This window comes from Bubalus bubalis, chromosome 18 (genome assembly GCF_019923935.1).
Source record: "Bubalus bubalis isolate 160015118507 breed Murrah chromosome 18, NDDB_SH_1, whole genome shotgun sequence".
Classification (NCBI taxonomy): Eukaryota; Metazoa; Chordata; class Mammalia; order Artiodactyla; family Bovidae; genus Bubalus; species Bubalus bubalis.
Window position 1 is genome coordinate 13,576,133 of NC_059174.1, and position 20,407 is coordinate 13,596,539.

The following is a 20,407-nucleotide window of genomic DNA, read 5'->3' on the forward strand; positions in this document are numbered from 1 at the left end:
CAGCTTATTAGCATAGCGCACCGCCTCGGCCAACCAGCGCGCGGCGCGGCCGGGCCGGAGCGGGGCCGCGGGGCGGGGCCTCGGGCCACGCCCAGGACAGGTGCGCGGGCCGCGGGGGAGGGAGCGCGTGGCTGCGTGTCCAGCCCACGGGACTTCCCTGGCGCGCGCCATGAGTCACGCCGACCCCGAGACCTGGCGCGCCCACTCGCCGTGGACTGAAAGGAGGAGGTCAGGGCTGGGCGGAAGCCGAGCTGGGCTCAGTCCACCCTGTGGTGGGAGCGTGAGCAGAGTCCAGCTTTGGAGAACCTGCTCCAGCCAGTTAAAAGCCCGCCCCGCCTCCTGCGCAAACCCGCAAAGGTAGGTTTGATGAGCGCCAGCCCTGAACTGCAGAGCTGACCCTGCTGACCCGCTAGAGTGGTGACCAGGGGCTCGACCGGCCTTGGGGAGAGTGGCCCTCTCCCAGTGGGAGGGGACCCAAAAGAGACAGTACTTTAGCAGTTGGCTCCAGAAGGCTCATTTGGTGGGAGAAAGGACACCACCTGACATTCCGGAATTCCTAGGGTTCAGACAAGCAGTTGTGGGAAGTGGTGTGAGAGGGCAGTGTGCATGCACCCGCTGCCGCAGCCTAGTCTGTGTGACCCAGGCAGCCTCACCTTCTGTGTCTTTTGGAGTTTTGAGTGCCACCGACAGCCGGCCATGCCTGCATGTCTGGTACCTTCTGATGTGGACATTTTATGAGTTCAGGGGTCCCTCTCTGGCGGGAGTGGAGGAACACATTGCCAGGCCCCTGAGAACCACCAGGCACTTCCCTGGCTGTGCATCAGGCCTGCCTTGAGAGGCACAGGCGCCACGTGCAGCCTGATGCTTTGCCAGCCAGGAGCCTGGGGGTGAGTGGAGGTGGTGAGGAGTCCACAGAGGAGCCTCAGAGAGACATGGGGAGGGAGGTCTGAGTCACACCGGGTCTTATATGCCTTCAGTTTTGCAGAAAAGAAAACGTGCCGAGGTAGGCTACAGTGGGACTGGGACTGGGGCCGGCACTTCCGGCCTCATTCAGGGTGTCTGTTGCTTGGTTAGGGCTCATGGAAGAACAGACAGGTGGGGCACAGATGGGAGAAGATGTCTGTCTCTCCCATCACCTGGCTTACCACCGGTTGCCACTCGCATGCATTTCAGAGAACATGTGGCTGCCTTCTGCTTGTGTGTTTCTCCCGTGGCCTCAAGCTTTCCATGTGTACCTTCCCTTCCTTTTCTTCTTCCCAGACGTAGATAACGCTTGCAGATACCCGGACCAGCCCTGCACCCACACCGTCTTTCCTTGCCCAGTAAGCCACTGTGTGGCCACCCCAGGTTGACTTTAGTCCCCAGAGGGACTCGCACACTCCCATGGAGAACCAGCTGATCTCATCCAGGAAACACCCCAGGGATTTCGAGGACCCTAGATCACCTCTGGGGTGGGGTGCTCCTTTCCAAGGGCTGCCATGAGCAGTGACCCAAAGGGAAGTTTGAGGTCCATGCCTACTGCTCAGAACTGCCCTCCTGTGGTCACACAGACTCCCTGTTCGGCTGTGACTCACAGGGTTGTGTCCGGGCCAGGCTGGAGTAGGACTCACAGAGGAAAACCCAAGTGTCTGCCCTGTTCGCACCCGGGCAGCCCTGGGAGGTCGGTGGCAGTGCCCCCTCATCCTGCTCTGTGTCCTCTGTCTTCAGTATGACCACCTTGCCTTACAGCTAGGCCCCATGCTACACTGTCGGAAGCCCACTCCCCCCAGCCTCCTGGAATGGTGCTCCCCATCAGAGCAGGACGTGCAGGGACCCCAGGGTCTGCCCTTGACACTTGGTGATGTCTGCTTGTGGTCACATGCCTGCTTGCCTCTATCAGACACTGAGCCAGCAGAGGCCAGGTAAGATTGTTACAATTCCTCCTACATTGGTGTTCTCTTTCTTTTACAGGTATGTTTTGTTCTTTTCTGTGCTTTACAATGTGGCTCTGGGCTTGTGCACCTGTATTCTGTTAAGCCTGGATTTTCTACTAACTGGGCTTCCTGGCCCAAGGTGTAAAGCCCATGCCTGTTAGATGCAGCCCAAGGGCTGGACAGGTGGGATGCTCTCACCCTCCCCCACAGCGTCTGGGCAAGGTTGGGTCTGTGGTTGGGGCTCAGCGGTACCTGTCAGATTAGATGGAAAAGTGTCAGGTGTGGTCCAGGCATGCCCCTCCCCAGGGATCTCTCAAGTGTAGACACCTGGGTGAAGGGACCTGGCCCCACAGTGGGCCTGGCTCTGGGGCTCAGAATGGCACTCAGAACCTGGCCTTGCAGCTGGGGCTCGGCTGTCCCAGGACTCGGGGTACTTGCCCTGGTGGCGTGGCCCCTGTGTGGGTGTGTGGTGTGTTTGTCATGAGGGCGTGGCTGTGACAGCCTGCCTTGGAGCGTCCTTGTGGCTGGGCCCAAAGTCATGGACACAGTGCTGTGGCTCAGGCTGGTGGCCAGTGTGTGTGTGGTCACCCCCAGAAGGGGCTCACAGCTGCTGACAGCTGCAGGATCCCTCTAGAGGGCTGGTTGTTAGAGGTGATACTGGTTCTTAAATGGGGGGAGGGGTTCACGTGCTGTGTGACATGGGGTTTCTGGGAGGGGACCCTGACCTTCACCCACAGCAGTGACCCACAGTGGGTGTATCACCAGGCGCTGAGCCTTGCAGGTGATGCGGGGCTGAGGAGGGATGTATAGGTATGCATGCATCAGTGCTCGGGGGTGTGCAGGCCTGCACTCTGGCGTGCACACAAGCAATGCTGCAGGAGCTGTTCCAGGTGTCACTGTGGTCGGGCTTCCGCAGGTGGGCCGGGGTTTGCAGGGGAGTGTCTGCTGATGCACAGCCAAATTCCCAACTCTGGGCCCCACAGCACCCTCTCAGGGCCCCTTCCCCGTCTGGGCCCTCGTTCCCAGCGGCTTGTGGGAGAGGCCGGAGGGCCACGGGGCGTGGCTCTCTTCTCTGATTGTGAGGGCAGCTCCTCCGGGTGGGGTCCTGGCCCTGGCAGCTGGCTGGGCTGGAGAACAGGGCTCATCATGGGTTCTGGGCATGGAAGCTTGCTGCCGGCTGGTGCTGATCACACGCTGCTGGGGATGTGTTATTAGGCCCACGGAGTGGAGGTGTCTTTGGGCCCGTTAGTCTGCGCTGCCTTGTCATGAGGGAGTTCGAGGCTCCTTCCAGGGAGTACATTTCGTGGGCAGACGCATGGTGCTCAGGTATGTCAGAGTCCAGAAGGAGGCGTTGCAGCCTGGACATCACCCCCGAGGACTGCCAGCCTGCTGTGGCCAGGAGCCCTTGGTCGAATGCTGACATGGTGGGTGCAAGGCCTCTACAGGGCGAGACTCGGGGACAGACACCTGGGCATCGCCTCCTCGAGGGCACTGTGAGGTCAGGACCTGCTGAGGCTGCCCCAGGGCTGCCCCTGGGACTCTCTGGGCACCAAGGGTTGTGACGGGCACGTGAGAACAGCTCCATCCTCCCCAGGTGGCCTGTGGGTGGCTGACCAGCCTGGCTGTGTCCAAGAGGGGAGAACGTAGCTGCCGCCAGCCCCGCTCCCAGGGCTGGAGGCTGAACTGGGGCTGGGACACTGGCCCAATGACCCCAGAACCACACGTGTCCCAGACATGACGTGCTGGCAGCTCCGGGGTGGCAGGGGGAGGAAGCGACAGGTCCTGGATGGGGGCAGGGTGGCCAGCCCCGGAGGGGTCAGCAGTGATGACTGCTGGGGGCAGAGGAGGGTCGTGGTGGAGTGAGGCGCTGGGCTGGTGGGGGGAGGACGTGGGGCAGCGTCTGCACCTGGCTTCAGGAGCCAGGTGGTCCCCACGCTGTCCCCGCTGGCTCCAGGCCCTGGGTGACCTGCCAGGGCCACCCCGAGGCTCCCCTATCTGCACACGGGGGCCTGAATCCCAGCCCCTCAGCCTCCTGCAGGAGGGGGACTTCAGCCACACGCTTCCCTTCCCTCCAGCCCTGGGGAAGCTGATGCTGGGCCTGGGTGGCCCCCGGATCATGTCACAGCCTCTTCTGGAAGGCAGCAGGAAGGACGGGCTGGCAGGTGGCATCTGTGGCCAGTGGGGGGCGGGGTGCTGGTGGCTCCTGAGGAAGGCTTTCTATAGCGGCTAACTGTGCCCCAGGCAGGACGGTCCTCTCGTGGAGGCCTCTGCTTGTCAGCCCTGCCACGGTCAATGGGAGCCTCACCTTCTCCTGAGGGGCAAGGTCCAGGGCACAGGTAGGGGAGGCAGGCAGGGACAGCTCGGCAGCGCACCAGGACCCTGACCACACGGGGTTCTCGTTGTGTTTTAAAGGCCTGTGGTGACTTGGAAACAGCAGGGGGCTCCTGGCATTGATGTTGGCCTGAGACCACCGTCCCTGGATGGATGTCTGAGAGGAGGGCTGGCTCCTGGGCTGGAGTGAGGGCACATGCTGAGGGCACAGCCTAGCAGGCTGCCTGGGGAGGCTGTGGGAGCCTCAGAGGTGGAACTCCTTGGGAAGGACACATGACCGCAGGCCTGCAGCAGAGGATGGCCTCCTGACCCCACTGTGGCCCTCTGCTGTTAGTTAATGTTTGCTGAAAGAAACGCACTGGTCAGGCCACTTGAGATGCTTTGAAACGTTTTATTTAAATTTTTTTTTTTTTTTTTTAAGACAGCAATAATTTACGCCAGGAACCAAACAAAGGTGCCAGTGAGCATTTTCCGGCCTGACCAGCCACTGCCCCGGCCCCGCGTTCTGCCACCCTTGGGGGTGGCCCTGCCTGGGCCGGGAGGCTGTCAGCTTCAGAACAGTGACTGCGGGGCTGAGGCCAGGACCCAGGCGGGAGGCCAGGAGCAGGCCCGGCTGCCTCCGCAAGTGGCCAGACATTGGAATTTCTTCTGGCTGTTATCACAGGGCCCCTGGGCAACGGCGAGGTGACCTGGGCAGGTGGTCACCTTGGTCCCCATGCACAGCCGTTGTCCTGTCTCTCCCTTCCTTCCCCCACCTATCCCACAACCGTTCATTTTTTATTGTTTTTTTTAAAAAATATAATTTTGTAAATGTTCCATAAAAATACTATTGTTCCTAGTCAAACACAGATATTGCAATATGAAGGGTAACTGCTCTGTCTTTGCTCTAGAAAACATGAAAAGGTCATCACACCGGATAATATAGAAAAGTGCAGAACCTCTAGGTATCACAAAAGCCAGTACCGAGCGCGCGAGGGGGAAGCGTTGCCAGGTGCTGGGCTGGGCCCCTGCGTGTCCCTGCTGGGTGGCGGGGCCTGAAGGGTCCTCTCGGCAGGGAGGACAGCATGGCTTTGAGACACGGACAGGGGCCGCACTCGCCACCCCACGAGGCCACGTGCTCAGCCCGAGCACCGAGGAGCCAGCGGCGCTCAGTAGGAGCGCAGGTGGTGGGGACGTGGCCTCTCCTCTGGCAGCAATGCGGTTCTGCCCGGCCCTCGAGGCGCCTTCCCAGGCGGGTCTGGGCGCAGGAGCTGGCGGGCTCTGTCCTTGGAGGTGGGAAGGCTCAGCCGGTGGTGGCACCGTCAGTTCTCGGAGAGAGACAGGGCCAGGGCGGCCTGGAAGGCGGCCTCCTCGTCGATGCTGTAGTCCTGGAAGACGGGGCGGAGCTGGGCGGGACGCCGTGGTCTCTCAGGGCCACCCCCGCCCGGTCACCTCAGACAGACCTGAGTGCAGTCCCTCCGCCCTGCCGCTGTTCAGCCTCACGGTCATGGGTCCTGGGCACCTTGTGGCAACTAGTGGGGGATGGTCTGGCTGCCCTGAGGACACTACACTCAGTGACGGAGGGCTGGACAGACTGTGCGCGGTGGACGCGAGGAACGAAAGCTGTCCTTTCCCCCCAGATTCAAGGATGGCAGGGTGGGGGAAACCAGTACCCCCATATTTCTACCATCAGGACCAGGTGCGGGCAGAGCGGAGGCGGGAGCCTACAAGGCCGGGTGCCTGCAGGCTGGCAGGGGACGGGAAGAGCAGACCTGGGGGCGCACAGGAGGGGAGCATCTGCAGGCGGGATGTGGCTCTTTCCCAGCGTGCACTGGAGGGGCCTGTCCCCAAGGAGGGTCTGTGTCCCCAGGCCTCAGTGCAAACTCGGAAGACGGTGCCCCTGCAATGGCGCCTCCCCCAGAGGACCCCCCGAGTGAGGAGAGCTGGTTGGCCTGTGGGTGAGGGGCCCACTCTGCACAGCCCAGAGTCCCCAGGCCTCTGGTGGCCCTGCAGACCCAGCCACCACCAGCACTGGGGAGGGCAGGGGGAAGGCGGGTCACCCACCACGAAGGTGTCGTAGGAGAACTTGTGCCTGTGGAGCAGGTGTTGCAGGAAGTTGGCGCTCTTGTAGCTGGGGTCACCCCAGGGCATGGCCGAGCAGATGGGACATACCTGGGACAGAGCCGGGGGTGGGGGTGAGCCCACGGGGCCTGGGAGGCCATGCGTGTGGAGAGCAGGGTCCCGGGCGCAGGCAGCTTACCACGCGGTTGGGGTCGCTGCGGTGGTTGTCCACGCAGTGCTTCACCAGCTCCTGCTGGTCCAGGTTGCGGGCGCCACAGTAAGGGCAAGCGAAGGTGGACCTATTGGGGACGGCGCTGGGGTGGGGGCGAGGGGTGAGTGGCGCTGCCCCTCTTCCTCCGGCCCAGCCGGCTCACCCTCCCCGGCACTGTGGGCCCTGTGGTTGTGGAGCCCCTGTCCTCTGCACGTTCCACCAGGACCTCCCACCTGGTAACTCCCAGTCTCTCCTTCCTCGACGTGGCTGCCTGCCCAGAGTGGTGTCTGTCTGGCCCCAGCCTAAGGACTGGCGCTCCCACTAGGAGGTGACAGGTGGGCCGGGCCAGGCCCTCCTGGGTCCCCACCTGCAGGGGTTGAGGCCCTTCAGAGCCCTCCCACCTCCTCACGGTGGAGCCACGCTGCCCACCCTGTGACGTAGGCCAGAAACTGCCCCAGAGGATGACTTGCGCAGGGCCTACCTGGGGATGGGCTGGGACGTGGGCACCACGGGGACGAACTTGGGACAGTTGGCCATCTGCTCCTGGACCTTCACGCAGGAGGACACGTGCACTCTCATCTTGGCCAGCGTCACCTGGGAAGAGAGAGGGGAGGGTCAGGGGGCGGGGGCTGAGGCCCTGGCTCCTGACACCCCGGCCAGCACCATGGCTGGAGAAGGAGGCCGATGCACCCAGGGCTGCAGAGCTGCACCCCGAAGCAGGTGCTCACAGCTCACGCTGTGGTCATGCAGGGGGCAGGGGGCCTCCAGGGAGCAGCCCTGACGGGGCCCCTGGGGAGCTGGAAGGCATGGGAGGGTTGTTCGTTTAACTGATTGATTGATTTGGCTGCTCTGGGTCTTAGTTGCCCCACTTGGGATCGTCAGCCGAGCCTTGTAGGATCTAGTTTCCTGACCAGGGGCCGAACCCGGGCCCCTGCATCAGGAGCGTGGAGTCTTAGCCACTGGACCACCAGGGAAATCCCATGGGAGGGTATTTACTTGTGATAAGTTACCCCTCATAACGGGAGCCAGCAGACAAAATTCTAGGCAGTCAGATGTGCTGAAAACTCCTTACTAAGAAGCAAAAAGCTAATGTGACACAGCCTTCTCAATCACCAGGTTGCGCGCTCCGGCCAGAGGCGGAACCGGCTCAACAGGGCAGGGCAGGGGCGCACTGGCTGCCCGGGGCAGGCAGGAATGAGCGGGGAGAAAGAGGCCCGGGCAGCCCTCCCAGGTGGCACAAACAGGAACCTCCAGGAGCGCCCACCCAGAGCCTGCAGTACAGGGGGAGGGCCTCCTGACACCGGCCTGGCCTCCCTCTGCCCAGGGCTAGGGACACTGTGCGAGGCCTGCCCCTCTAATCCCGCCTGTGTGGAAAGAACCATGACACAGACCGAGTGTGGGGGCACCTCACGCTGCTCCTGGGCTGGGAGGGAGGGGCGCGAAAGCCTGAAGGAGGCCCCTGGACATTCAGACCTGTGACCCTGAGGACAGAGCAACCAGGGCCGCTTCCTACTGTGGTAACTCAGGAGAGTTAACCTGTTAACCTGAGCAATGGCGGAATCTGAAAACCTCACTTCACGTTCTGCTCCCAGGCTGGGTCCCTTGAGAGCTGGTACGCCTGCCTGCAGGAACAGCAGGTGTCAGGCGGGCTGGGGGGGCTAGGGTGCTGGAGGGACGGTGGGCCTGGGCCTGCCTCAGTCACCGCCTGCAGCGCGAGGGTCACTGGGGTGTTAGGCTGCGTCTAGGCTGGGCTCAGCTCAGCCCCCATCCCCGCATCTGCCACAGCCCAGAGCCTGGGCCACGCTTGGGAAGTGAGCGGAATGGCAGGTTGCTCAACAGGACCAGAGGGTGGCCTGTGCCTGGTTCCCCCGAGCACCCGCCAGGAGCCCAGCCAATACCTTCTTACTGCAGCCTCGGCAGGGTGCCTTGTAGGACGCGAGCTGCTTCTCCACGTGAGCAGCCTTGTCCACCTTCTTGGGGTCAAAGGGCAGGCGGCACAGCGGGCACAGCGGGGACGGCACCTGCAGGCAGGGCTGGAGGCACTCCCCACAAAACCTGCAGGGGGGACACGGGCCTGAGGGCTGCGCGCCCCTACGTCAGCAGGTGCTTCTGTGCGGGGTCTGCGGGCGGAGTGGGCACTGTCTGGCTGAAAGATGACCCTGTCCCTGCCCCGTCATGGGCTCCTGAGCTGCAGCCGTGACCCCCTGTCCTGTGCTGGCTCCCAGACTTGGTCCCAGCAAGAGCACTGGCTGCGGGAGGGCCAGGGCCCACCCTGCCCATCTCACTGCCACGGGTGACGACAACACCTTGGGGGCTCCAGGACAGCGTGGGAGATTCAGAAGGCCCTCCACCCACTAAGTCTGGGGGTAAAATCACTAGTGCTGAGAGGAAACCACAGGGCCCCAGGGCCCAGCACTCACTGGACGGAGCAGGGCCAAGGCTGGCCAGGGAGCATCACCAGTCTTGGGACATGCCCTGTCCCCAGGCAAGCAGGGCTCAGGCCCTGAGCAGAGGAGGCAGGGTGGCAGAGGGGCTGTGCCCAGGTGCCCAGTCTCCTCTTGGCTCTGAGCTCTTAGCCACGTCTCTGGAGGTGCCATGTCCTACACCCTCAGGTGCTTGGCCACAGCAGCTTGTGTTCACAACCAGCCCTGTGCTGTGGAAGAGCACACGCCGCAGGTCAAACATTCTCAGCTGGGGGACAAGAGGGACTGAGAGCCTGATCTCAGGACCAGCTTGGTCTGGCCTTGTAGGAAGTGCTGAGGGGTCTGCTCAGCAGAGACTGGAGCCTCATCCACAGCCCACAGGCTCAGCCCCACGAGAAAGGTGGCAGCTTGGTGGCCGGCACAAACCCTGCTGGGCATTGGGGTTTGTACTGTTCCCCACGGGTCAGGCAGGTGGGGCTACGGGCATTTCTAGGGGCCCAGCTGAGCGCAGGGTCCCCGTCCTTCTGCCTCAGACTTTCACCTCTTCTCAGGAAGAGGCACCTCAGGCGATCCAGAGGCCCTTCTCCTGCATGCTGGCTTCCGTGCAGCCACCTCTGTGTGCTTTCAGTGAGGGATGTGTCCCCTGAGCCACAAGCAGCTGGAGGAAGCTTGCAGAGCGCCAGGCTGAGGGTGTACTCAGGACAAACCGGCCTCGGGTCGGGAGAGGGGCGCCTGGTGGGGAGGGGAGGCAGGGAAGCTGCGGTTCCAGAAACAGGATGAGCCCCGCCTGACCCGCCCGCCACACTGCCAGCTCCTGTCTTACTCCCTAAGGAGCCGGGGGCAGAAGGAGTTGCAGCACGGCCCCTACCCTCGCAGGTGCACGGAGGCCTGGTTAGGGGGTGGGGGGGGCGGCCCATCAGCTGGCCGGAGCCTTTTCTGCGTGGGCCCATCACTCGAGTGCTGCCGCCACTGGTGAACCCCTGCACAGACACAGGGGAGCCACCTGGGACCCTGAGAGGCCACTGAGCCTGTGGACAGAGGCCTTGCAAACTGAGCAGAGAAGCCCGCCCCAGGCTGGTAAATGCTCAGCAGTCCCGGGTCTCTGCAGGCACTGGACCACGGGTGCTGGGGGCTGTGGCCACAGAAGGGGCCTCAGTGACAGGGTGAGAGGCTGGCCTGGCCCAGTAGCCTGAGCTCCAACCTCGGCTTTGCTGAACACCTGGGGATTGCCCTCGGCTGCCCCGATCTCCTTTTCCTTGTGCTGGAAGAGTAACAGCACCTGTCTCCCAGGCCTCTGCAAGCAGGGAGGACTCAGAAAATGTTTGTTACCACCATTCCTTACACATGTCCTGACGCCTAAGTGTGCCAGTTTTTCTACAACTTCTGTTCATTAACAGACTGCACGTGGGGACACTTAAGCGGGGGACAATGTGACGGCACTGACCAGAGAGGGCGACAGAAGAGGCACAGTGGCTGGAGGCAGCCCAGGCAGAACTCTGGCCCCAATACACTGGCACTAGGGGAGGCTTTGTCAGAGCGTTAGAAACAGGAGGTGGCTTCTGGTTCCAGATGCGGCTTACTGCCCAGGGCATCCCCTGAGTGTGACAGATTACTGGCTTATCTGGGGACTTCCTGGGAGCGCTTTCACAGTCTCCACCGAGGAGCTCCCTTGCCTCTGGGCTCCTGCTGGAAAGCCCTCCCTATGACCTGCCCCTTCTGTCGGGTGCTAGAGCAGGAGTCCAGGCCCAGGCAGGGCTGCTGTCACCTCCAGAAAACCTGTTTTGTGGAAGGAAACTGCTTAGTTAGGTAGCTGTGGGGTGAGGCAGATAACCAGACCACCAGAAGACTTTTTAAAAGGAAAGGTGTGTCTTTAAATCTTTCATGTTCGTTTGCGCTGCTGCTGCTGCTGCTAAGTCACTTCAGTCGTGTCCGACTCTGTGCGACCCCATAGATGGCAGCCCACCAGGCTCCCCTGTCCCTGGGATTCTCCAGGCAAGAACACTGGAGTGGGTTGCCATTTCCTTCTCCAATGCATGAAAGTGAAAAGTGAAAGTGAAGTCGCTCAGTAGTGTCCAACTCTTCACGACCCCATGGACTGCAGCCTACCAGGCTCCTCCGTCCATGGGATTTTCCAGGCAAGAGTACTGGAGTGGGGTGCCATTGCCTTTTCCTGTTCGTTTGCACACACACCTTCAAAACATCGGACAATAAACTTATAGAAAGTAGGCAGCAGAGATAACCAGCCAGGAAGTTTACATCAGCAGTAGGGTCAGGAAGGAAATATTTCCAAGGCAGAAGCTAAAGAAGAGGCTGCTGCAGGACCAGCCTCAGGAACAGGAGCAGAGGGGTCTGATTCTGCCGAGAAAAGTGTGGGGAGAGGGTATTAGAGAAGAATATGCTTTCACAGCAGTCTGTGGAGTTCTGTATTCTAAAAAATATTATTTGGGAAAAAAGGCTTGTGTCTAGGGCTGGGTGAGTGTTGATAGAAATCCTAAGCCCAGGAAAGGCTTTCTAAAATTGGGCCCCAAGACAAGCTCTGCAGCTCTCTCAACGATTGGCTGGAAGAAGCTGAACACACTGTGACAACACCCACTGGTGTGTGTTGATGAGAGAGGTGCTGTTCAAAGGCTGCCCCTGCCAAAATGTCACAAATGGCATGAAAAAGTGAGGTGCAGCGCCTTAAGGACTCATCAGCATTGCTCCCCCAGGGTGCGCAGGTGGGTGTCTATGCCGCCTGCAGTGTGAGAGTGTGTGTGTGTGTGTGTAGGCTTCCCGACACCTGACACCGTCCTGCAGCCCGAGGATACACAGCATACACACCTAGCAGTTCCAGTTCCCTCTTTGCATCAAGAACCTCCTAGGCCAGCTGCCTTTGTTTGCAAAATGTTCTGGGGCCTCCTACTATCCTGGGTGCACCTCGGCCCCACCTCCTCAGCAGCTCTGCGGGCAGCCAAGCCCTCCTGTCCCCTCTCCCACCCTGCTATTTTCACTCAAGAGCTGTGTTATTCAGCCTTCTGGAGAGTTGGAGACCACACACTCTGATCTCAGGCCCCTCCCAATCAGGCTGGCAGCTCCCAGAAGACAGGAGTGCAGCTCTCTGCTGGGAGAAGAGCTACATCCTCAGGTTTGTGTTCCTGAAACAACTGGCCCTGACGCAGCTTGAGACCCTAGCAAGGTGTGTGGCATCTGGTCCACCGAGGGCCAGCCTGCCTGGCTGCTCAGTGACCCATGTGATCCAAGTTCTCCATCAAAACAAAACAGCACCAGACTCCAAGAAAGCCTTTGTCCAAACTTTAGGGAACTCCTCTCCTCTGCAGTCACGACAAGCTGACAGCGGATCCAAAAAATAGTTGACAGCAAAAGCCACAAAGCATTTATTTACAATTGCCCACCCCAGTCTCCACTAGACCAGATGGAAGGCGACCGGCACAGAGGTCGCACCCGCTGCCCTTTGAGTTCCCAGGGAGGCCCGCCGAGGCCGTCAGCGGCTCCTGGCACACGAGACCGGGCAGAGCTGCAGGTCGGCCCTGTCAGCCGACGGGGTGATCGGGGTCGAGCGCCCGGGGCGATCGGGGTCGAGCGCCCGGGGCGGGCGGGCAGGACGCTGGGCTGAGGCGGATGGACGTGCCCAGAGGGCAGAAACGGTGCTGCGCGTGGAACCCCTCGCCCCGCAAGTCCTCGCGCGCTGGGACTGCGCTGGGGTGGCCTCAGACCTCCCCGCGGCGGCGCCCGACCCCGCGGCCTCCCGGAGGCCAGCGCACTCACGTGTGGCCGCAGCTGCCGATGGCCACGGGCCGGTGGTAGACTTCCAGGCAGATGGGGCAGCTGTACTGCGCCTCCAGGGCGCTGTCGCCGCCAGCGGGCCCGCCCGGCGGCTGTCGCTGCTGAGCCGAGCCCACCAGGCTGCGGAACATCGCCATCCCGGGGCCCGGCCCGCCGCAGCCGCCGCCTCCGCCCCTGTCCCGGCTCGGCCTGCGCGTCACGGCCGCGCCGGCGCCGAGTTGACGTCAGAAGGAGCGCCCGCCCCCGGCTCTAGCGTCACGGCTGCGCCGGCGTCGTGTTGACGTCATAGAGAGCGACCTCCCCTCGCGGCGGCGCCTAGGTGACGTATCAGGATGCGCCCCGCCTCTGCCGTCGAAGCTGTCTGCCAAGCGACACGGCGCAGCCATGTGCGAGGTGTCTGAGGAGTACCGGGAGTCCGCCCCCAAAGGGCCGCCGCCGCCACGGCTTGGGTAAAAGTTGGGCAGCTGCACCCGCCACTTCCTTTCCGATCCTCCGGCAGGCGGCGAGCCCTGCCCCGAGGGCCATCCCGTACGCGCTTTGCGCTCAGTCTCGGGGGCCAAGCTCCGGGAAGCCCGGAGACCGCCCAGGGCGGGTCCTGGGAGTCCAGGAATCTCTGGTGTGGGGTGGAACTCGCTCCTCAGCATCCGGGGAGTGCCTGGCAAGCCCGTGGTGAACACTTGGCGCCCTCGGACCTCTAATTTTTGTAGCCAGTGGAATGGTTCCGCCTCTGACTAAGCTGTCCTTACTTGGCGAGGAAAGTCGACCTGCCGGCCGCTTCTGCACTCTGGTTCCAGTTCTCCCCTCCAGCGCCTCCCAGAGCTAGCTGTCTCTTTTCTCGTGCCAGCCCTAAGAGACAGAGCCCACTGAGCTGGCTTTGACGAACTGAAATCCCCTTAGGGCCCTGATATTTCCTCAGAGGGGTAGTCTGGAGAAGATACTAGGTCCGGTCTGTGAGGTGCAGGCTCCTTCCCCCCCAACCCCGACCCCCACCATGGCCTCTGTGGTACAACAGCTTGGGATGAGAAACCGGCTGCCGCCTCCCTCAAGCCCCTGAGCGCATGTAATCAGTGTCCTGGTCTCTCTTCTCCCAATGCCTCAGAACTGGGGATCAGAAGTGTGTGAAGTGCAAGGAAGGCCTGCCTGTGGTGGTGATCCGGGCTGGAGACGCCTTCTGCAGGTGAGGTCTGGAGGTGGGAGGTGACCCGGCACACACAGTCTCAGTAACCAGGACTGCCTCCATTTCTGCGGCTTTATTTCTTGCTTTTGAAAGCATTTTACTCCTAATGTCCAGGGGTGGGTGAGTGTGTGTGTATGGCTGTGGGTGTCGGTTCTTGTGTGAGTGCCGTTCTCCCAGGTGTGCATCAGGAGGCAGGAAGGTCCGAGTGGCGCTTACAGAGAGAGTTGGGAGCGAAGGTGAAGAGGAGTGTGGTGCAGGCGAGAAGAGCTCCTCAGGGCAGCTGGAACGTATTCAGGGGCAGCTTGGAGCACCCTGGGCTCTCTGGCAGGCGCTCTGTGTGTTGCCTGTATTACTTGTAAGAGAGCGATGAAAGGGGGAGTTCTAACCTCCCAGCTGTGGGGGCATCTCTGGGTATTTTTTGTTTTATTTGGCTCCATCAGGTCTTAGTTGAGACATGTGGGATCTAGTTTCTTGACCAGGGATGGACCCAGGCCCCTGCATTGGGAGCACAGACTCTTAGCCACTGGACCACCTGGGGCAATCCGTGGGGGGGACCTCTGGACAGGAGCAGGGGCTGGTCCCAGAGAGGCTTAGCATGTTCTGTCTGATCTGAAGCTGTCTGTGGCCCTGTCACGTTGGCCATGAATCATAACTTTCAGTGTCTGGTCATGTTCACGGGGTCCCTAGGTCCACAGGGGTCAGGCTCGTCACCTGCTTTATGAAATTTAGGTGACGTGACATGCATGGCAAACAAACACGTTGAATTATTTGACCAGCTCACATTTTTAAATTGGTCTCCCAAAGTACCAGACTCTACTTATTAAGTTTCTGAAAAAGAAGCCAGAGGGATGGAATAAGTTATTTTCTCCCAAACTTTCTCACGGTTGCCCATTTTTGCGGGGCTGAGTAGATTTGCTGTGTGCTGTCAGGAAATATGTTTTAGATACAAAAGTCACTGCTTTAACCACATAAGAGCATCTGGAAATGACGGTCTCTCCAGTCTGCTTGGAGAGCTCCCCGATGAAGAGGAGAGAGGCCACAGCGACTCCTTCTGGGCCCAGGGCTCCCCTCCCCTGCTCACTTAGTATGGAAAGAGGTGATAGGCTGATCTTCCAGGTTGCAGATTTTGGCAGTCTGGGTTTTGAGCAAGTTCCTCATTGGTGGAGAAGGTCAGCATGTAGGAAGCCCTTGCCTTGCCTGACCAGAGGGAGAGCGTGGTTTCTGGGGCCTCATGGTGCTGTGGGGGGCACGGCTGTGGCAGCTGCAGGGTCCTCTCTGCCACTGTGAGCGTCCGTGTCTGCCCAAGGAACCTCCCAGGGCCCTGACCTTCCAGGAGCCACCCCGTGGCAGATCCCCTGGGGTCCCTGGAGCCTCAGTGTTCTGCTGTTGAGTTACTGTCCACAAAGCCTCCATGGGGTGTTTGGTCAGCTGTTCATAAGCAGGGCCTGCTCTGTGTTGGGGGGCTGTTGTGACACTAGATCGTCTGACCAGCAAGAGGTGAATGCTGCGGGCACAGCCCCAGGCTTGGCCGCTGTCTGCGGCAGCGCTGCTCCCCTCCGCTCAGGTCCCTCTGCTTGGGCCCCTCTGCTTGGGCCCCTCTGCTCCACCTGCCTGCCTTCTGGGTTGCTGGGGAGGGAGCTTGCTTTCTCTCTGCTTGTCTCTCTTTTTTCTCTTTCCTCCCTTCTTTCCCCTTCTCCCTTTCTGTCTCTTTCTCTTCCTTTTTCCTTTCTTTACTTGCAATTTTTTTTTTTTTTTTTTCATTTCTACCCTCACCCATCTTTGGGTGCAGCTTTTAATGTCAAGACATTGCTTTAAGGGTGAAAGTTGCTAAAAGAAAGTGTAACCTGGTGGACTCTCAGGCTGTCAGCCTGCGAGGTGTTGGTGGGTGGCCTGGGCTGTGTTGCCGCGGCTGCCAGTGTCTGTGTTGCAGGGACTGTTTCAAGGCATTGTACGTCCACAAGTTCAGAGCCATGCTGGGGAAGAACAGGCTGATCTTCCCAGGAGAGAAGGTAGGCTGTGGCGCCCCCCTCGCAGGCGGCCCGTCCCAGCCGCATCGTGCCAGCCCCTCCCATGGGCGCATACCCGGATTCCTGGGGGACTCACGTCTGGAGACATCCGTGGGTGGAGTAGGGGGCCGTGTTGGAGGTGCGGTGCCCCCAGTGATGTTCCTTCTTCCGCAGGTGCTCTTGGCGTGGTCTGGGGGGCCTTCGTCCAGCTCCATGGTCTGGCAGGTCCTTGAGGTATGTCTCCACACCATCCTCCTGCCACGCCTAGCCAGGATCCAGTGTTGGGGGCTGACACCAAGGGACTCTTTCTTGGGGCTGGAGAGAAAGGTCCTCTTCCCAGCCAGGATGCTCCGGGCTCTTAGATGTGGGCACGTGGACGCCGGCCCTGGAGTGGTATGGGGAGTGCCCAGCCATGTCTGGGTTTAGTGCCCTGTCCCTTTGCTTGATAGCACAAGGCACCAGGGTGGCACCAGGGCAAAGCGCCCCTCAAGGCATCCAGGGGCGTTCCCCTGGTCCAGGGAGGGTGTCAGAACAAGACAGTAAAGCAAGAGCAGGTGCCCCAGGGACCTAAGGGCTTGGGGGGGGGGGTCAGGGTGGCTTCCTTGAGCAGTTTAAGGGGGGCTTGGAGAGGCAGGGGCAGGGTCTCGGGGGTTCAGTGGAGAGACAAGGAGCATGGGGGCTGTGTTTTGGCCCATCCACAGGCCTACTTTGGGCACTGGAGGCAGTGGGACTTCTGGTAGCCCTGGGGTGCTTGGGAGGCCTTGACCCGCGTGGCACATACCTGTACCCCTGTGCACCCTCTAAGGGACAGTGGTGTGGCCTGTACCAGGGCTTCCTGAAGGTGGCACTTCTGCGCTTGGTTTTCTGCCCTTGCCTCCTGGTCCCCTCAACCTGGCCAGAGGGTGTGAGACCAGCCCCCTCCCCACCCTTGCCCGGTGGTGCTCTTCCCCGTGACCAGAGACGCCTTGCTGTCATGGTCTCTTGCCCTGAGTGGTCTGATGGGCTTGGCAGGGGCTTCTCGGGTGTTGCCAGGAGGCACAGACAGGCTTTGAGAGCGGGTTTTGCTTGGAGGGGGGACAGAGGTACCCCAGGGAGTGCCACTCTGAAGCGCGCTGGGCTGTGCCTCCACCCTGTGGGCCTGCGTGGAGTCTGGCACAGCACAGGGGACACTGCTGCCCTTTCCTGGGGCCCTTGGTCTGGCAGGAGCAGAGTCTGCAGCAAAGTGCCCGGTTGCTTCTGGCCTTGGAGCTGAGGCCCTGTCACGTCCCCCCAGGGCCTGAGTCGAGATTCTGCCAAGAGGCTGCGTTTCGTGCCAGGGGTTGTCTACGTTGATGGTACGTCTCCTCCTGGGCCCTGGTGTTCAGATGGGCCTGCTGACTGCTGGCACTGTGCCCACAGGAAGCCCTCCTGGGGCGTTTCTCTGGAGACAGTGAGCGTGTTCGGCAGACAGCACTGCTGCCGTCCTAAGTCTCAGACCATCCAGGGTTGGGCAGGAACGTCTGCTGAGTGTCCACCACGGGGTCCAGGGTACTGAGTGAGAAGGGCAAGTTCATTGCCTGAGGGGACCTGCCCTTCCGGCCTCCACCCCATCCTCAGAGAACTCACCAGCCACTCTGAAAATGCCCCCCGAGGAGACAGGTCAGCATTCAGAGACTGCTGCCCCCACAGGGCTGTTGGTCCTGACCACTGTCCGCATCTCTTGAAGCCTGACTCTCTTTTTCTGCCTGCGGGTCTCAGAGGGAGCCGCCTGTGGCCAGAGCCCCGAGGACAGAGCAAGAACTCTGGCGGAGGTGAAGCTGGCCCTGCAGACCACTGGCTTCCCATGGCACACTGTGGCCTTGGAGGAGGTGGGCGGGCCGTCCCTGTTCGAGGGCCTGGGGGCGAGCACTGGGTGCCTGAGGGGCACGGTCTGCTTCCCCCACGTGGGGTGGGCCTCACAGCTCTGGCCTCCTGCAGGTGTTCAGCCTGCCGCCCTCTGCACTGCGCTGCTCTGCCCAGGAGCCAGCGGGGACGGAGGGAGCCTACAAGGCAGCCGTGGACAGCTTCCTGCAGCAGCAGCATGCACTGGGCGCCGGCGGGGTGGAGCGGCAGAGCCAGCACTGTGCCCAGGACCCCCAGAGCCCCGCTGGGCCACCCACAGCCGCCCAGACCCAGGCACTGTCCAGGTTGTTTGACTCAGTGAAGACGCTGACGGCCAAGGAGGAGCTTCTGCAGACCCTGCGGTGAGTCCGCCTCGCCCTGCCCCCTGAGTTCTGGGCCTGTCACCCTGGGCTCCTGAGACCTCCCGCCTTGATCCACAGGACCCACTTGATTCTCCACGTGGCCCGGAACCACGGCTACTCCAAGGTCATGATGGGGGACAGCTGCACCCGCCTGGCCATCAAGCTCATGACCAGCCTGGCACTGGGGAGAGGGGCCTTCCTTGCCTGGGACACGGTGCGCCTGCAAGCTGCCCAGGGGTCACCCAGGAGGCGGGGAGAGCTCAGGACCCCCCAGTGGGCAGGGACAGCCGAGTATAGTGAGGAACACTGGTCCCCCTCACCACCCCCAGGGCTTCTCAGACGAGCGACATGGCGACGTGGTGGTGGTACGGCCCATGCGCGAGCACACGCTGAAGGAGGTTGCCTTCTACAACCACCTGTTTGCCGTGCCCTCCGTCTGCACGCCGGCCCTGGACACCAAGGTGGGCAGCGTGCACGCCCCTTGCCATAGTGGAGCCCGCATGGGGCATCCCTGTGCTCCCGGAGTGGGGCTTTGTGGGGGTGGGGTGAGGGGCAGGACGGGCTCTGTCAGGGTGCCTGATTGAACGGGGGGGCGCTCTAGAAGTGGGGCGCCTGGTTTGCTGCACAGCAGACTCTCAGGGCTGATGCTGTGAAGTCCGGGGTCCACGCTCCTCTGAGGTGGGGCCCCTCCCACAGCTGCCCCCTTGTCTCATTGCCCCAGGCACCCGAGAAGGCCAGCATCCACCGGCTGATGGAGGCCTTCATCCTCAGGCTGCAGGCCCAGTTCCCCTCCACAGTCAGCACCGTGTACAGGTGGGTGCGTGTGGGCACTGGGGGTGGGGGCACTGGCAGGGTGGAGCCCCCGGCCAGCAGTGTCTTAGAGCCCTGTCCCCACCCCAGGACAAGCGAGAAGCTGGTCAAGGCCCCCAGGGACGGCTGTGCCGCCGGCCCCCGCTGCCTGCTCTGCATGTGCACGCTGGACGTCGACACTGCTGGTCTGTCCTCACCCTGTGCGGTGCTGGGGCGGGCCACCTGTGAGCGCTCTAGGGGTTTTGTGGCCCCCGAGGTCCCCTCAGCTCCTCTCTGTTTGCAGACAGCGCCACGGCTTTTGGGGCTCAGACCTCACATTTCCCCCAGATGCAGACCCCTGTCACACAGGCTGGGGTGGCTGCCGGGCCCTGCTGCTGTGCTGGAATTGGTGGGGCCCCCAGCTGCTGCAGGAGGTGAGTCCCCGCCTCGACCTGTCGTGCCCCCCACCCTGCTGTGGTTGGCACCTCGGGGTTGCACAGTGTGGGTGCACCCTGGGGTCCTCACTGAGGGCCAGGCCAGGTGCTTAGTCCAGCGTGCTCTGCAGGGAGGACCCCCGGGCCCAGGTCATGGAGCAGCTGTGCTATGGCTGCCGAGTGAACATGAAGGACTTGGTGAGCGGCCACCTCTCTCCCGGGTGAGGGACAGGTGGGCACTGGCCAGCCTTGTGCCTTTCAGCCCCTTGCCCATGCTGACTCTCTATTGCAGCCCTCTTTGGAGCTCTTGCCACCCTATATCCTGTCCGAGGCCCAGCTCCGCAGCCAGAGGTACTGCCTGTTCTGCTGGGGAAGGGAGCATAGGAGGGGTCCTTCTGGGTTTCGGTTTCTACCATGCGGTTCCCCCAGGGCCACAGCCGAGCAGGAGGTCCAGGAGTACCTGCTGGGGGACAGTGAAGACGAGGCTGGGACTGGTGAGAGCTGAGCTCGCGGACCAGCGCCTGGGACAGGAGACCCCCCCCGGGAGCAAGAAGGCAGGCAAGGCTGGGCAGTCGGCATGTGATTGCCCCTTTGTATAAATAAAAACGTTTTAATTAGAAAACTACAGTACGCGTGGGGGTGGGGGACAACGGGAAGGGCCAGCAGTCCTGCACCGAGCGGGCCGCGGCTTCCTGTGACAGCAGCATCAGGCCGGGGCCTCGACTCCACCCATGGCGGCTCTATTCCTTGTCGCGCGTCCACTTGATCATGGTCTCGGGTGAGCGGTAGAGGAAGATGAGCTTGGCGTAGAGCTCCTCCTCCAGCTCCAGCTCCCGCGTCTCCCGCACCAGGAAGATGTCCTGGCATAGCTTGAGGATGCGGTCCACGCACGGCAGCTCCTCAAACATGATGGAGTGTGAGATCTCGCTGAAGAAGCCGCGCACGAACTTGCCGATGACCAGCACGATGGACACGTACAGCCCCATGATGCTGGAGGCAGGTGGGTGGGCAAGTGAGCCTCGGGGCTGCCGCCGGCCTGCACCCCTCTCCAACCTGCCCCCCAGCACCGCCACACTCA

At 61.7% G+C, this 20,407-nt stretch overlaps 3 protein-coding genes and 1 long non-coding RNA gene across 10 annotated transcripts in view; 2 read left to right on the top strand and 2 right to left on the bottom strand.

Annotated features, from left to right (window-relative positions):
- The first annotated feature begins 95 nt into the window (after nucleotides 1-95).
- On the top strand, nucleotides 96-5,046 carry LOC102410978. Its single transcript, XR_326235.3, has 3 exons — nucleotides 96-357; nucleotides 1,729-1,901; nucleotides 4,666-5,046. It is a non-coding gene; the product is annotated as an uncharacterized LOC102410978 (long non-coding RNA).
- Nucleotides 4,616-12,923, bottom strand: RNF166 (ring finger protein 166). Of its 4 annotated transcripts, XM_006043156.3 has the most exons (6): nucleotides 12,684-12,918; nucleotides 8,394-8,550; nucleotides 6,977-7,089; nucleotides 6,484-6,598; nucleotides 6,288-6,395; nucleotides 5,408-5,611 (listed from the first exon to the last, which is right to left on the bottom strand). In XM_006043156.3, the coding sequence occupies exons 1-6, from the start codon at nucleotides 12,836-12,838 to the stop codon at nucleotides 5,546-5,548; spliced, it is 714 nt and encodes a 237-aa protein (XP_006043218.1). In that variant the 5' UTR covers nucleotides 12,839-12,918; the 3' UTR covers nucleotides 5,408-5,545. The 4 variants fall into 4 exon arrangements, with proteins under 4 accessions (XP_044787099.1, XP_044787100.1, XP_006043218.1 ...); XM_044931164.1 differs by lacking the exon at nucleotides 6,288-6,395 and having other exon boundaries at nucleotides 4,616-5,611; nucleotides 6,396-6,598; nucleotides 12,684-12,923; XM_044931166.1 differs by lacking the exon at nucleotides 6,288-6,395 and having other exon boundaries at nucleotides 12,684-12,921.
- Nucleotides 12,924-12,991: 68 nt separating this feature from the next.
- CTU2 (cytosolic thiouridylase subunit 2) lies at nucleotides 12,992-19,951 on the top strand. Of its 2 annotated transcripts, none has more exons than XM_006043152.3 (15): nucleotides 12,992-13,150; nucleotides 13,801-13,878; nucleotides 15,809-15,887; nucleotides 16,059-16,118; nucleotides 17,158-17,218; nucleotides 17,622-17,731; nucleotides 17,841-18,106; nucleotides 18,185-18,320; nucleotides 18,436-18,567; nucleotides 18,828-18,919; nucleotides 19,007-19,101; nucleotides 19,200-19,329; nucleotides 19,461-19,527; nucleotides 19,622-19,680; nucleotides 19,759-19,951. In XM_006043152.3, the coding sequence occupies exons 1-15, from the start codon at nucleotides 13,086-13,088 to the stop codon at nucleotides 19,832-19,834; spliced, it is 1,506 nt and encodes a 501-aa protein (XP_006043214.3). In that variant the 5' UTR covers nucleotides 12,992-13,085; the 3' UTR covers nucleotides 19,835-19,951. The 2 variants fall into 2 exon arrangements, with proteins under 2 accessions (XP_006043214.3, XP_025124306.2); XM_025268521.2 differs by having other exon boundaries at nucleotides 19,244-19,329.
- PIEZO1 (piezo type mechanosensitive ion channel component 1) overlaps nucleotides 19,924-20,407 on the bottom strand; it is a 56,758-nt gene continuing 56,274 nt past the window's right edge. For all 3 annotated transcript variants that reach the window (XM_044931162.1, XM_044931161.1, XM_044931160.1), the window contains one exon: nucleotides 19,924-20,319. In XM_044931162.1, the coding sequence (XP_044787097.1) occupies nucleotides 20,070-20,319 (250 nt within the window). In that variant the 3' untranslated portion in view covers nucleotides 19,924-20,069. The remainder of the gene's footprint in view (nucleotides 20,320-20,407) is intronic.